The sequence below is a fragment of the Garra rufa genome, chromosome 3 (assembly GCF_049309525.1).
Source record: "Garra rufa chromosome 3, GarRuf1.0, whole genome shotgun sequence".
Lineage (NCBI taxonomy): Eukaryota > Metazoa > Chordata > Actinopteri > Cypriniformes > Cyprinidae > Garra > Garra rufa.
The window spans coordinates 51,193,430-51,209,148 of record NC_133363.1 but is presented as its reverse complement, the minus strand read 5'-3'; the positions used below and the strand labels follow the sequence as shown (position 1 = coordinate 51,209,148).

Here is a 15,719-nt window from a genome sequence, read left to right as displayed (position 1 = left end):
ACTCCCCTATATATACCCGGTCTGGTTTATTCCTCGTTGTCATCCCTGCGATCGCACTCTCCCTAGGACTATCTTGGACTCTATGTTGACCTGTTTCTCCTGTTGGATTTACTTACACAAACTCTGGAACTTTTCAGATAAGAATACTCTCTTCAATACCTGCTTCAATATACTTACCAACCTGTCAATAAACTTACATTTTACCTTTTATACTTACCTCCGTCTCTGCCTCCTTGTATGCTGTGACAGAAGATCAGACCAACAACATAATGGACAACGAGGAAACACCTACACCAGATCAACTCACCGAACTCATCAAAGCCTTCAAGGCGGCGCTAACACCATCTCCCGCACCGCCATCTGCCTCAGGAAGTCCCATGGCTTTACCAAACATGTTTTCGGGAGAAGCGGCTGAGTGTAGCGGTTTCCTGCTTCAGGTCCAACTATTTATCAAGATGCAACCACAGCAATTCCCGACGGACGAATCTAAGGTAGCGTTTCTCATTTCTTTACTCACCGGAAAAGCCCTGCAATGGGCGAAATCAATATGGCAAGCTAAAACTCCCATAATTCAGTCCTTTGAGCAATTTACATGTCATTTCTCTGAGGTTTTCAGTACAACTACAGATGTACGGCCCTTCTTCCATCCACGAATACACTCTTCAGTTCCGAACGCTGGCGGCGGCTAGCGGCTGGAATGAGACATCTCTGCTGGGTGCCTATCGTCACGGTCTCCACCCAGACATCCGTGCTGCTATGGCCATTTATGATGATAACATCGGGTTGGAAACCTTTCTTCAACGAGCGACACGGGTATCTCAGCGTCTAGCCGCCTGCCAGCCATCTGAAACCGTTCCTCAGCCCGCTATGGTGGCAGCTTGCTCTCCAGTACCAGAACCTATGCCAATTTCACTCCACACGACTGTCATGGTCAGAACGCCAACGCCGAATCAAGGACAAACTCTGCCTATACTGTGGGAAAGCTGGTCATCTTCTACGAACCTGTCCCGTCAGACCCCCACGTCCGGTGGTGAGTACTATTCAATCAGACACTGAAACTGCTCATCTGACTCTTATACCGGTAACACTTCATACTGCTGAACAAGATCTCTGTGTCTCTGCTCTAATTCAAGATTACCTACCGACCCGGATCCAGGAACATACCTGCCGATGCTTTATCCAGACAATTCTCCCACGATGCAGCTATCGAATCAGAGAACATAATCCCCACCAACCTCATTGTTAGCCCCATCCAGTGGGATATTGACACCTGGATCCAAGAAGCCACTCTCCAAGAGCCTGCTCCGCCGGAATGTCCAGAAGGTAAGATCTATGTACCCAGCTCCCAACGTCAACACCTTCTGGACGCAGTTCATCAATCTCCGGGCTCTGGACACCCAGGTAGCAGACGGACCCTCTCGCTCATCCAATCTCGCTACTGGTGGTCCAGTATGAACCGGGATGTCATCAGGTACGTCCAAAGCTGCTCAGTCTGTGCCACCTCTAACACTCCTCGTCATCTGCCCACAGGAAAGCTGGTGCCACTCCCCATCCCGCAGAGACCCTGGTCCCACATCGGGGTAGATTTTGTGACGGACCTCCCTAACTCAGAAGGTAACACCTGCGTGCTGGTAGTAGTGGATCGATTCTCCAAGTCCTGCAAGTTCATCCCTTTGGCAGGCCTACCCACGGCTATGAACACCGCCGAATTACTCTTCCAGCACGTATTCCGTCACTTTGGTCTCCCCGAGGAGATTGTGTCGGACCGGGGTCCACAATTCATTTCACACGTCTGGAAGTCATTTTTCAAGTCACTTGGTGTTTCTGTTAATCTCTCCTCAGGATACCACCCGCAGACCAACGGCCAGACTGAGAGAAAGATCCAAGAGCTTGGACGTTACCTCCGGTCATACTGTTCTGCAGACCAACACAGCTGGAGCAGGTTCCTCCCGTGGGCTGAGTATGCACAGAACTCCCTATGTCAGGATACCACCGGACTGACCCCCTTCCAGTGCATACTCGGTTTTCAGCCTCCGCTGTTCCCCTGGACGGAAGAGCCCACAAATGTTCCAGCTGTTGACTACTGGTTCCGAGAGAGCGAGAGAGTGTGGGACTCAGCTCACCGCCACCTCCAACGAGCCATCAGACGCCACAAGGAATTCGCCGATGCTCGTAGAAGACCCACTCCATCATACCAACCTGGAGACAAGGTGTGGTTATCCACTAGAGACATCCGGCTGAGGTTACCTTGTCGGAAGCTGAGTCCCCGCTACATCGGTCCATTCGAGGTCCTGAGGCAGATCAATGAAGTGACATATCAGCTCCAGCTCCCACCCAGGTACAGAATTCATCCTACATTCCATGTTTCACTCCTTAAACCATACTTTCCCTCTGTCACATGACCCTGGAGCTGGAGCTGAGACCCCTCCTCCCGAGATCCTGGATCAACCCTCAATCTACACCGTAAGAGAGATCCTGGATTCCCGACGTCGGGGAAGTCGTCTGGAATACCTTGTCGACTGGGAGGGGTATGGACCTGAGGAAAGATCCTGGGTGGCCAGAGACGATATCCTCGATCCTCAACTTCTAACAGACTTCCATCAGAGCCACCCAGAGTGTCCTGCCCCTCGTGGTCGAGGTCGCCCTCGACGTCGGAGAGGGGCGTCGGGAGCCGCCCCTGGAGGAGGGGGTAATGTCAGAGTTCTACCACAGCCAGATCCACCAGCCACGCCCCCTGAAGACACACACCCGGTCACAGTCACCTGACTACTAATTTCACACCTGATTCCAATCACCACTCCCCTATATATACCCGGTCTGGTTTATTCCTCGTTGTCTGATCGACAGATCACATCCCTGCGATCGCACTCTCCCTAGGACTATCTTGGACTCTATGTTGACCTGTTTCTCCTGTTGGATTTACTTACACGAACTCTGGAACTTTTCAGATAAGAATACTCTCTTCAATACCTGCTTCAATATACTTACCAACCTGTCAATAAACTTACATTTTACCTTTTATACTTACCTCCGTCTCTGCCTCCTTGTATGCTGTGACAATAGTTGGGTTACTCGTTGGGTTATTTTTAACCCAACATTTTTTAGTGTGCATATTTACGGTGGCAGCAATGCAAATGATAAAAACACATGCAGAAAAAAACAGCTGCAAATAAGAAAACATCTTCATCAGTTGCACATAACACAACCAAATACAGAAACGCTGCAAATACGCACAGACCTCATCAGAAAAGTTTAAGGGAACAGTAACAACTACTTAAATGACAAATCTTTTCCTCTGAAAGGTGTGATTTTTGTTTATTTTAACATTGTGATCATAGGTTTTTTAATATACTAGGCTGGTTGGCTGGTCTTAGCTGGTTTAAGCTGGAAGTGGCTGGTTTTAGCTGGTCTCCCAGGCTGGTCAGGCTGGTTTTAGCTGGTGGTTTCCCAGCCTGACCAGCTAAGACCAGCCTGACCAGCCTGGCCAGGCTGGAAAAGTGGACAAAACCCCTCTAAAACCAGCCTGCCTTCCAGCTATGACCAGCTAAAACCAGGCTGGTTGACCAGCTAAAACCAGCCAACCAGCCTAGGCTGGTTTTAGCTGTTTTTTTTCACCAGGGTAGCCAAAAAAAAGCTAAAGAAACATATAACTGTGAAACTGTGAATTGAAATAGGTACTTAAGATGTTTCACTTCCTCAATTCATTGGCCTTGTAGTTTCAGTCTTACAGTTTAACTGCCTGTTAGGTTTAACGTCAAGCATTACCATTCCTGTGTCAAAAAGCTGTGTAAGTGGTTCCCAACTACATTCCTTGAGGCCCCCAACACTGCATGTTTTCCATTAAATCATTAGTAGAGACTCCAAGACATGGTTCTAATATTCACTGTATGCTGTAGTATAGCCACTAAAATCTCAGCGGCCACACAGGACACTATAAGCCCTTTATAATAGTGCTAAAAAATAGTATTCTCAACTAAAACAAAAATAGTGGCTTGGACCCAGACACAGTATTCAACTAAACTTTCAAACTGGTAGCTGGTCACTGGCTGAATTAAATATGCAGCATGACGAGATAAACGCAATGAAGTCATGTGACCAAAACTACAGTTCAAAATGTTTAATATGTGATATTTGTAGCAATAGCCAAAAATACATAGTATGAGCCAAAATGATCGATTTTTCTTTTATGCCAAAAATCATTAGGATATTAAATAGATCATATTCCATCAAGATTATATTCCATTAAGATATTTTGGAAAATTTCCTTCTGTAAATATATCAGAATTAAATATTTGATTATTAATATGCATTGTTAAGAACCTCATTTGGACAACTTTAAAGGCGATTTTCTCAGTATTTAAAATTTTTGCACACTTAGAATTCAGAATTCAGGTTTTCAAACCAGGTTTGTAGTTGTATCTCGGACAAATTTTGTCCTATATCCTAAAAAAAAAAACATATCAATGGAAAGCTTATTTATTTAGCTTTCAGATGATGTATTAATCAATTCAATAAAAAAGATTACTGGTTAAAACTCTTATGACTGGTTTTGTTGTCCATGGCTTATCATCTTTGAAATGTTACTATATTTATTTATTACTGACGATATTTTTTCCCATTTCGACGACTGATGATGGGAGTTTCAAGAGTGGGACGTCAGCGCCCCCTCCTGGATTTGTACAGGAAAATGCAGCTACGTGTGCTGAGAGGAAGCTGTTGCAACAAACCAACCAAAACACATACAGGGGCAGTTTTTGCACCAAAATCTTAAATTTTAGGGCATAACTGCATTTATAGTGACGACTGATGATGGGAGTTTCAAGAGTGGGACGTCAGCGCCCCCTCCTGGATTTGTACAGGAAAATGCAGCTACGTGTGCTGAGAGGAAGCTGTTGCAACAAAACCAACCAAGGATTTTCTTGTTACAGTTGTGCACAGAAGGTTTGTGGTGTGTAGATTCTAGAGAATCTCGGTTGAGAGGAGTTGAAGGCCTGGCGTAGAAGCAAACGGTCAGCTTTTAGTAAACATTGTTTACAATATCGGTTGTTTCTTGATGAGACGCGTGAGCATTCAATACATACTGGTTTCCGATTAACTGATTAGTTACAGTGGAAGATATGGGAAGATATACAGTATGTCACAAAAGTGAGTACACCCCTCACATTTCAGCAGCCATTTTAGTATCTTCTCAAGGGACAATACTATAGAAATGAAACTTGGATATATTTTAGAGTATGCAATGGACAGCAGTACAGATTTATTGTCCCCTGAAAATAACTCAACATACAGCCATTATTTATTTCCAAAAAAGCTGGCAACAAAACTGAGTATACCCTAAGTGAACTTGTCCAATGGATGTTATACACATGTTGCTTCTCCATCTCCACCTTACGCTTGAGGATGCCCCACAGGTGCTAATAGGGTTCAGGTCTGGAGACATACTTGGCCACCCCATCACCTTCAGCTTCAGCTTCCTAAGCAAGGCAGTTGTCATCTTCATGGTGTGTTTGGGATTGTTATCATGTTGGAAAACTGCTGTTTGGCCTAGTTTCTGAAGGGAAGGCATTATGTTCTGCTTAACATAATGGAATCCATGTTTCCCTCAATGAACTGCAGCTCCCCAGTGCCAGCAGCACTCATGCAGCCTCAGACCATGATGCTACCACCACCATGCTTGACTGTAGGCAAGAAGACACAATTTTCTTGGTACTCCTCACCAGGGCATCGCCACACATGCTGGACACCATCTGAGCCAAACAAGTTTATCTTATAGTCTCATCAGACCACAGGACATGGTTCCAGTAATTCATGCTCTTGGACAGGTTGTCTTCAGCAAACTGTTTGTGGGCTTTCTTGTGAGCCAGCTTCAGATGAGGCTTCCTTCTGGGATGACGCCTATGCAAACCGACTTGTTGCAATGTGCAGCGTATGGTCTGAGCACTGACAAGCTGACCTTCTACTTCTGCAACCTTTAAAGCAATGCTGGCAGCACTCATGCATCTGTTTTTTTTAAGCCAGGTTCTGCACCTGACTCACAGAACGAGTGCTCAACTCGATTGATTGACCCTTGCAAGGCCTGTTCCGAATGGAACCCATCTTGGAAAACCTCTGTATGACCCTGACCACTGTAGTGTAACTCAGTTTCAGGGTGTTACTGAACCTCTAATAGCCTTGACCATGTTTGTGAAAAGCAACAATTCCAATTCTCAAATCCTCAGAGATGCCAGTTATTTGCCATGAGATTCCATGTTGAGTATGAGGGAATTATACTCAAAGCACCTCATTTTAACTGCTTTAATACAAGATACACAACTTTGTATGGTACTGTCAAGCAGACAAAAACATAAACATGATGCTCAATGTGGCTTTGCATTGTTAAACAACATACTGCTGTTTTCACTTAGGGTGTATTCACTTTTGTTGGCAGCTATTTTGACAATAAGCCAGTATGTTGAGTTATTTTCAGAGAACAGTAAATATATGCTGCTATACAATCTGCACATTGACTAGTCTAAAATATATCCAAGTTTCAATTCTATAGTATTGTGCCTTGTGAAGATATACTAAAATGGTTGCTGTAATGTGAGGGGTGTACTCACTTTTGTGAGATACTGTATGTAGGGAGATTCTTTCATTATTTCTCGGTCAGTAGGTGGCAGTGTTAAACAGTGAGTGAACTCCTCATTACACAAACGTTTTGGGAACAAGCTTATGGACATATCCTGCTAGTAAGACTGAAATGTAAACCTTCCTCTTTTCTTTTCACTCTTTTTTTAAAAAATTGAAAACGTTGTGTGTGTGTGTGTGTGTGTGTGTGTATGTGTGTGTGTGTGTGTGTGTGTGTGTATAATTTCCCCACAAGGATAGGAATACCAGTAGATTTTGACCTTGTGGGGACATTTCTTAGGTCTCCATGAGGAAACAGGCTTATAAATCATGCACAATGAGTTTTTTTGATGAAGCAAAAGTGTGCACAATCTCCTGTGAGGGCTAGGTTTAGGTGTAGGGTAGGTGTAGGGCAATAGAAAGTACGGTTTGTACAGTATAAAAACCATTACGCCTATGGAATGTCCCCATAAAACATGTAAACCCAACATGTGTGTGTGTGTGTGTGTGTGTGTGTGTGTGTGTGTGTGTGTGTGTGTGTGCGTGTGCGTGTGTGTTTAGTTTACAACAAAATCATGTTGCTGTTCTGTTCTTTTCTTCCTATTCATTCTGAAAAATGTTTAGCAAAAATATTAAGCAGAAGAAATTTTAACATTTAAAATGTCAAAAAAAAAAATGTTTCTTGAGCATCAAATCAGCATATTCAAATGATTTCTGAAGGATCTTGTAACTCTGAAGACTGGACTAATGACTGCTAAAAATGTCATCATAGTAATAAATTAAATGTTGTATACATATTAAAATAGAAAACTGTTTTTACTGTATTATTGTTCAAACAAATGCAACCTTGATGAGCATATGAGACATATGTACTATATCTGTATATAATATATTTCAATTACTGTAAAATTAATATGTAACAGTTTCATTATTTTCCCAGGGTGATTGCATATTAGATTACCATTGTTCTGCTTTTTTTTCAAAGCAGACATTGTTTCTTCCTGTCTTAACTGTCATTGAAAATGTGACTTTATTTTCTGTTTTAATGAACATCTTACTTCCTCCGCCTATATCTTACTGCACTGAGAAGCAGGAAGAACGTGAGCTTGGTAACCACAAACAACTGTCAGTGTGAAAGCGAGAGGATTCACTTCACAGACACTCTAGAGCTACACGTTGTGACTCTGGACAGCTCTCTACTGCTGCTGCTGCTGATGGAGCTCTACACAGATGCAGTGGAATATCTGAAGGCCCATGGCATCTCGCCTGGTAAGAAATTCACATTTCCTTCAAATATTTGTCAGGCTTGTTTACTTCAACTTTGTTATTTACTTAGTTTGCAACTGTCACAGATCATCTGCTACTCTCTTATGTAGCTATATATTGTGTTGTGTTTTTTAAACAGTGACTGAGGATGAGACTGTGGATTCTGAATTACTACAGGATGTGTTCACTGAGGAGACAGAGTGGGTTTCTCACAGCCCTTTGCAAACTGAGCCATGTTTGCCATCCACTCCAGTAAGACAGCAGAATGTTTACAGAAAATGAATACCTCATACAAAAACTGATTTGAATGATTGTTATTGTCGCTGGGGTATATCAGCATTGTAGAACTGATAATTCACTAAACAATTGATTTTAGTGAATACATGATTTACATGGTACCACCTACTTACAGTCATTGACTGGCTTTTATTCTCAGTGCTGGATTATTTGAGTAACATGAATTCCGTTGAGGCTTGAAGACAATGGTGTATGTTTTTCCAGACAACCGAGAGCCCAGATGACCTGCTTCAGAAGAGAATGGTGGTTCTAAAAGCTCTTCTGCTCAGTGAGCAGATCTACCTGACAGAGCTTGAGACGCTGCTTACGGTAATATAACTCTTAAAAAGGACTTTCTCTGCATTCATTTGTCAGCACACATTTATTAATATCATTTCCTGGCCTAAGCACTTCCTTAACATGGTATCACACGACTAGATTTTACAGACCACTGTGGTCAAACATTAGGTATTGGAGAAAGATCAATGTTATTCTTAGTGTATATTACCTAAGCCTAAATATAAACTACTTTGTTTATTTAAACAAAGCGTGAAATGGCATTGGTTGCAATTTATTGTTTGGTTTGCACACACTGACACACATAGTGTTTCCGATACATACCTAGTTAGAGTTTCTTCTCAAACTCAAAACATCCTTCCGTACTTCTTTTTTTTAAATTCTCTACCAGTACACAATATTAAAATCGAAGCTTCTTCGCATGTCACTTCCTGTAGGTCAACTTCTGTTTCTCTTAGTGAAGTATTGCTTCCCTTTCTAGTCAGACTATTAGTGGTTCTCATTAAACTAGAGAGTTTCCAAAAAGTCCAGAATGACATGCAACGTAATGTTGAAGTACAGAGTGCATGAAAAGTGTCTTTTTTTTTCAGTAACTTCCTCACAGGAATATTGTCCGGCAATTACCCATGAACATGCTTTGTGTTCATTCTATAATGTTTTTCAGTTACACCAGCTATTTTCAGCATGAGTTTCATCTCAGTTCCCAATCTTACTTTCATGCTTTGACATTTGTCCATTTTCTCACTATAATTTCTTTGCAGCCCATGAAGGCTTTGAAGGCAGCAGCGGGAACCTCTCAGCCTGTGTTGTCCACTGAGCAAGTTCAGACTGTGTTTTATCAAATCCCTGAGCTCAGAGATCTGCACAAGGACTTCTACACAAGCCTTCAGGCCAGACTGCAGCCTGATGAACCTACGGATCTGGGGTCACAACTAGGCCTGGAGAGGGAAGAGGCCCCAGTGATGCAGCTTGTCCATGAGAAGTGTCATTTATCTGTGGGAGACCTGTTTCTTAAATTTGTGAGTTTTTTGTATGCAAACATGTGCAATCATATCAGACAATCATTAGCAGTACACAGCAGACAGCTGTGATGATAATGAAATGGCTTGTTCCTTCTTTAGGGGAGACACTGCAGGCAAAAACAGTTTTTTGAGATTTTGACATGAAGATTTGAGATTTTGGACTTTTTGGTTTGTTCATAAAATGTTTTTTTAGACTAGTGGAAAGAAAACATCCAAAAGACAGCTTTAAGTGCTTCTTTTATATCACTTTATCAATTTGCGTCAACAGATTTCAATTACAATACATATTTTTTAAAGGCTATGAGTTTTTTCTCCTACATTGAGCCATAAATCTCCACTTCAGTAACACTTACACACAACAAAGTTTAAATTTTTATTCCTGTCTATATCCTAAAGGGTTTTACAGAGGTATTTGTTCATATATAATTTGCTTGATTTTATACAACATTTTATGTTAACCAAAATTTTTTTTTTAAATATATTGTTTACTGCCGGGTTTAAATATTTTATGAATTATGGAGTGACAAAATTCCCTCTGTAAAAACACTTAACTCTAATATGTCCAAAAAAAAAAAAAAATTAACAAGAATTTTAAAACTGACTTCATCCAGTGTTTAGATTTTTGTACTAGAAATGTATGCAGATTAGTGCATATTTCATTAAATAATGCCCCATTTGCATATTAAAACTAACATTTTAGAAAACTTGTTATACAAAAAAATGTTTGCAATTATTAATGCAATCAATCAACTGGGTAAATAAGGTGATAAATATTAGTTTTTTGTTTTTTTACCCTATTCACCTGCAGTGTCTCGCCTTAATATGAAGCAATTGGCACAATGTTGCATCAATTCAATGTTGAGTTCAACTATCATTTTCACACTCAGACAGTTTAAAAAATACAATATAGCACATTTTGTTTGTATATTGTATAATAGCTTGATGTCATTTTGCAGGTCAACCAGTTAGGAGTTTATCGAGGCTTCATTGACAACTATGAGAATGCAGTGGAGATTGTGCAGAAGTGTATGCAGTCAGATCAACGTTTCAGGACACTTGCAGAGGTATTATATTCTTCCTCTTTTGCTATCTTTATTGTCTTTTATGGGAAACCACACAAACATCTTTGTCTCTTGTTACCTTTAGAGCATGATGTCTTCCAAAGGGTCAGACAATGTCAAAACTAAGTACACCTTTGAAGGTAAACATCATTTTTTGCTTCCCTGTATGGTTTTGACTAAATTTAACATTCAATAATTCATGCATTCAACTCCACAGCCCTCCTGTATAAGCCATTAGACAGAGTGATGAAAACCACACTCGTGTTGCATGTGAGACGCTGTTTAAGATCACTTCTTACATTTATTTATAAATATTCATTCATGCCTATGGATTTATTAACATTCTTCTCTGTCCTCCTCAGGATCTGTGGAAGCACACGCCCCCTGATCACCCTGACAGCATCACACTGCAGGAAGCGCTTCGTCTCTCCAGCAGCTTCCTGTCTGGGGTCAATGAACGGTCGCAATGCAAGCGTTCTGTCAAGCTCAGCAGAGGAGAGGTACTCCTGCACCCCATATGATAGGTTTCCTCATATGCAGATTTTTGTTAACCCTTTATCTGTCAACCCCAATTTTTAAACATAGGCGTAAAAGTGCACTATCCCAACTTAAATTGTTATATTCCATGAACGCTTCTGAATACAGATGTAATGTTGGACTCTTTTTAAAGAAGACAATTTGCAATTATTGCAAATGCAAATTCATTTCAAAATATGTATCAAAAAGTATCAAAGTATCAAAACGTTTAAATTTACTGTAAAGAAAATTTACTGTACTAATTTTATTAGATTTTATATAAAATAAATATTTTACAAAACTGGTTTTACTCTAAAATTGCTATAAAATTAAAGCCTTATGTCTAAATAGGTTATGTTCCAAATTTGAAGTTGATAGGACATTTTTTTTATTTAAGGGGGAGAAGACCGGCAAAAGATTTTAAAGTAGCATTTCCATGGTAATGCAATGAGAGGTGTGATTGCCAAGTGGTTTTCACAGGATGGGCTTCCAAGCTTTCAAATGATGTATAATTTATAATAATTACTAAAATATTTGATAGAGAAAACAGACAACGTAAAAAAGAATGCCAAGCATTCCCACAGGTGGGACGGTGACAGTTAAAAGGGTAAAACTTTAGTATTTAATGTTCATCATAATAATGTATACATCCATGCATGTTCACAGAGACGTCAGCTGATGCGTGATGGGTTTGTGGTGGATGTGTTTGAGAACGGGCACAACCTGAGACACCTCTTCCTGTACACAGACATGCTGCTATGTGCCAAACTGACAAGTGCAGGGTGAGTCTTCAACAATCACAGGATACTTGAACATATGACATCATACTTTATATATCAGGGGTATTTAATTAAAGTTCTGGAATAGTTATAACTTTCCATCTGGGCAGTAGAAGTATGTAAAAAAATTTTTTTTAAACAAAATAAAACCAAACATAAAGTCCAAATCAGATATTGCATCCCAAGAGCCAAATAATCTAATAATGCTAATTGTAAATGTAAAAAAAAACAACAACATCCTGTCACATGGTTTATTTAAACGGTCTGAGTCGTATGACAGATAAAAATAAGTATATTTGCCACATTCTCATTTTTGGCAGTGTTTTAGCGGAAGTATCAGTCTATTTTGCTGCTCACCATGTTGCTGCTATGGTTGTTAAAATAACCGTGTGATCTGCAGCTCTTAATGTGCCACTTTAGCAGTGGTGAGAAGCAATGCTCACAGAGCAAAAAGGGCTTGAATAAAAAGCATTTGGCTCTAGATAAAAACATTATGAAGGGATATAGCGTCGAAAGATCATTATTATAAATGACCCTGAGCGCTTGTGGCATCAACAGCTTTGTTATTTTGACACACTGCTCATTTTAAACTGTAGAAGTATAAAATTGTGCTATTATTGTCATTATGTCTGGTTGAAGATCTGCTCTTTGAGGACCCCTGTTATACAGTTTATATACTTTTAGAAGAAAAGGTACAAAGCTGTCACTGAGGCAGTATCCAAAGCTACAAAAGCTAAAAGATACAGTGCCTTGTGAAAGTATTCATTCACGTTTTATGTTGCAGCCTTATGTTAAACTGCTTTAAATTGCTTTTTTCCACATCAATCTACACTCCATACACCATAATGACAAAGCACAAAACTGATTTGCAACAACTTTGCAAATTTATTAGAAATAAAAATCTGAAATGATTCCATTGCATAAGTATTCATAACCTATTTTGGGACACTTGAAATTTAGCTTAGGAGCATTCATGTCACTGGTACAGTAGATGTTAAACTAAGGCAAATTCATTTGAGTGAGTATGATTTGGAAATGCACACAACTATCAGAAAAGGTCTAACAGCTGAAAATGCATATCAAAAACCAAGCCCTGAGGTCAAAATAACTGCCTGTAGAGCTCGGAAACAGGCTTGTGTCAGGGCACAGATCTGGGGAAACGTTCAGAAAAAAAATCTGCTGCATTGAAGGTTCACAGAAGCATCTAGTCGCCATTATTCATTATGCAAGAAGCTTGGAACAACTTGGACCAAACTGAGCTATTAATGGAGAAGGCGCTGGGTTATACTGCTGACCAAGATAGTGATGGTCACTTTAGTTAAGCTCCATGATCATATATGCAGATGGAAGAAACTTACAGAAGGACAAACATCACTGCAACGCTCCACCTATCCGGTCTTTATGGCGGTGTGGTTCTCAGTGACACACGAAAACCCACTTTTGCAAAAATTTGCACAAAAAACACCTAAAGGTGCCTAAACAAGATTCTCTGGTCTGATGAACCTCAATTCCAAGCATCATGTTTGAAGGAAACCAGGCACTTTTCATCACCTGCAGAGTATCATCCCAAAAGTAAAGTGTGCTGGTAGCAGCCTCATGCCAACTGCTGATGTGCAAAGCATGTCGTATCATACCTAAAATGACTTGAGGCTGTAAAGGTGCTTGAAGTAAGTACTGAGTTTAGGGTATGAATACTTATGCAATGTACTTATTTTAGGGGGTTTTTTATATAAATTTGCTGAGTTGTCACAAATCAGTTTTTTGCTTTGTCATTATAGTGTATGGAGTATAAATTGAAGTTGGAAAAAAGCAGTTTAGCAAGGCTGCAACATAACAAATCATAAAAAAAAACAAATGAAGGGGTACTGTACACCTCTGTATCCTATTTACCCCTAAATGGTATATATTAGTAGGTAAAAAGTACATTATAGTACCTAAAGTGTATAGAGTAGTACCTTTCATAATGTTTTTAGCATATTAGTATGAAATAAATGTGTATAAAGTGTATGGGCTTATGTGTGTTTTCATATACAGGAGGCAGGCACAGTACAGGTTTTGCTGGTACTTGCCGTTGGTCGGCCTGAAGCTGCACTGGGCAGCTGAACATCTGCCCTCGTCAGAATACCAAGTAAAAATCAGTAAAACCAGAGCCAAAATGTACCAGCTCAAACAAGCACTTCAGCAACACACGGTAAGGCAATTTGAGATTTGGAATGTGAGATTTTGTCATTAAACTAAATAAATAATCAGTGTGTCACTTTTTTGGGGGGGCAGTACTGCTGACAGTAGCCAAGAGGTTAAAAAAAGTTCTCAAGAGAAAAATGTTTTATAAAAAAAACAAAACAACAGATGTCAGTAGGAAGTCCCCTTTCAGATAACATATCTGTGTGTTTTTTTTTTTTTTTTTTTTTTTTTGCAGAAAGGAGGCAAAGTGTCAGTTTCCCGTGCTGTTGATCGCTTGAGGCGCAAACTTGAAGAGTGTGAGATCTGGCTCCTAACAAACACGCCATCTTTTACTTTAGACCTACATAGCACCAGTGGAAAGGTAAAACCACAACACTGCCACACGTGAACACACGCGAGCACATCCAACAAGCATTCATTGTTTCTATATTCAGTATTTTTAATATACATAGTTTAGTTTTTATATATATATATATATATATATATATATATATATATATATATAATTTTTTTTTATATATATATATATATATATACCTATATACATACATATTGTTCCAAAGCAGTTCAGACAGAGCTCAAAAGAATAAGCTTTAATACCCTAAATTAGTTTAAATAAACGTAAAGGTGACAGTGGCAAGTAAAAAAATTCTCTAAGTTGTTTAGTTAGATGAGGAAGAAGCCTTGAGAGGAACCAAGATTTTGTGAACAAAAGACTTACAGCAATTATGACTAGATTAGAAGCCCTTTCATATCAAATATGAATATTCAGAATGCCTTTTAAATTCATTTTAAATTGAAACTTAAAATAATTCAAAGTTGATTTCTGATTTTAAATGAGATAGCAAACATGATTAAGAAGTCAATTAAATAAATTAAATATTAATTGATTTCAAATAAAGTCAAGTTAAATCATATAACACACTTTTAACTTGAAAAATATTAAAAACATGGACAAAGTATTGTGTAAATGTTTTGAAAAAAAAAAGGTATTTAAGAGATTTAAAGGTATATAGGCCTGATGATAGATAGATAGATAGATAGATAGATAGATAGATAGATAGATAGATAGATAGATAGATAGATAGATAGATAGATAGATATTATTAATCAAAAATTAAGTTTTGATATATTTACGGTAGGAAATTTAAATAAGATGTTTGCAGTTCATGAAGCCTACACATCTCTCCTGTTATTGGTCAGTAATTGCTTTTTCCTTCCACAGAGTCACACTATCCGACTGTTTTCTTTGTATGACCTGAATGAGTGGAAAGAAGCCATTGAGAAACAGAGTGGAAACTGTGAGTGCACCTTCATCCAGCTGTGTGTTTTGTCCTGATTATTGATTGTGTCATTATAACCCCATGCATTTGTGTGCGTATGTGTATGTGTGTGTTTCATAGGTATAGAGACGGTTCCTCCAGACCTGCTTTCTGTTACCGGTTCTTGTATCAAGCTCAGAATGACTCAACAACCTCCCCTTCACAGCATTCAGTCCAGTAAAGCTCACGCTGTGTCTTTCTTTCAGTAAATAGTGATCTCAGTATCTTCTCAGTCACACTTGTGCACAAGTAACACTCTCTCTTCAACTGTGTGTTTCACAGATGAAAGTACACATATATGTGGGAGCTTATATGTGATGGTTCAGTCGGCGTGTGGTCTGCAAAACCCGAGCAGTAAGTGACAAAAAACACGTTGTCTGTATAAGAATG

The 15,719-nt window shown here is 39.6% G+C and overlaps 1 protein-coding gene across 1 annotated transcript in view; it reads left to right on the top strand.

Annotated features, from left to right (window-relative positions):
- The first annotated feature begins 627 nt into the window (after positions 1-627).
- LOC141331606 (active breakpoint cluster region-related protein) overlaps positions 628-15,719 on the top strand; it is a 21,943-nt gene continuing 6,851 nt past the window's right edge. The window contains exons 1-17 of the mRNA XM_073836655.1: positions 628-930; positions 1,134-1,241; positions 1,986-2,242; positions 7,697-7,875; positions 8,012-8,124; positions 8,374-8,478; positions 9,207-9,464; positions 10,424-10,531; positions 10,614-10,668; positions 10,746-10,798; positions 10,891-11,028; positions 11,711-11,826; positions 13,858-14,014; positions 14,243-14,368; positions 15,233-15,308; positions 15,411-15,506; positions 15,612-15,683. Coding sequence (XP_073692756.1) covers positions 628-930; positions 1,134-1,241; positions 1,986-2,242; positions 7,697-7,875; positions 8,012-8,124; positions 8,374-8,478; positions 9,207-9,464; positions 10,424-10,531; positions 10,614-10,668; positions 10,746-10,798; positions 10,891-11,028; positions 11,711-11,826; positions 13,858-14,014; positions 14,243-14,368; positions 15,233-15,308; positions 15,411-15,506; positions 15,612-15,683 — 2,320 coding nt within the window. The remainder of the gene's footprint in view (positions 931-1,133; positions 1,242-1,985; positions 2,243-7,696; positions 7,876-8,011; positions 8,125-8,373; positions 8,479-9,206; positions 9,465-10,423; positions 10,532-10,613; positions 10,669-10,745; positions 10,799-10,890; positions 11,029-11,710; positions 11,827-13,857; positions 14,015-14,242; positions 14,369-15,232; positions 15,309-15,410; positions 15,507-15,611; positions 15,684-15,719) is intronic.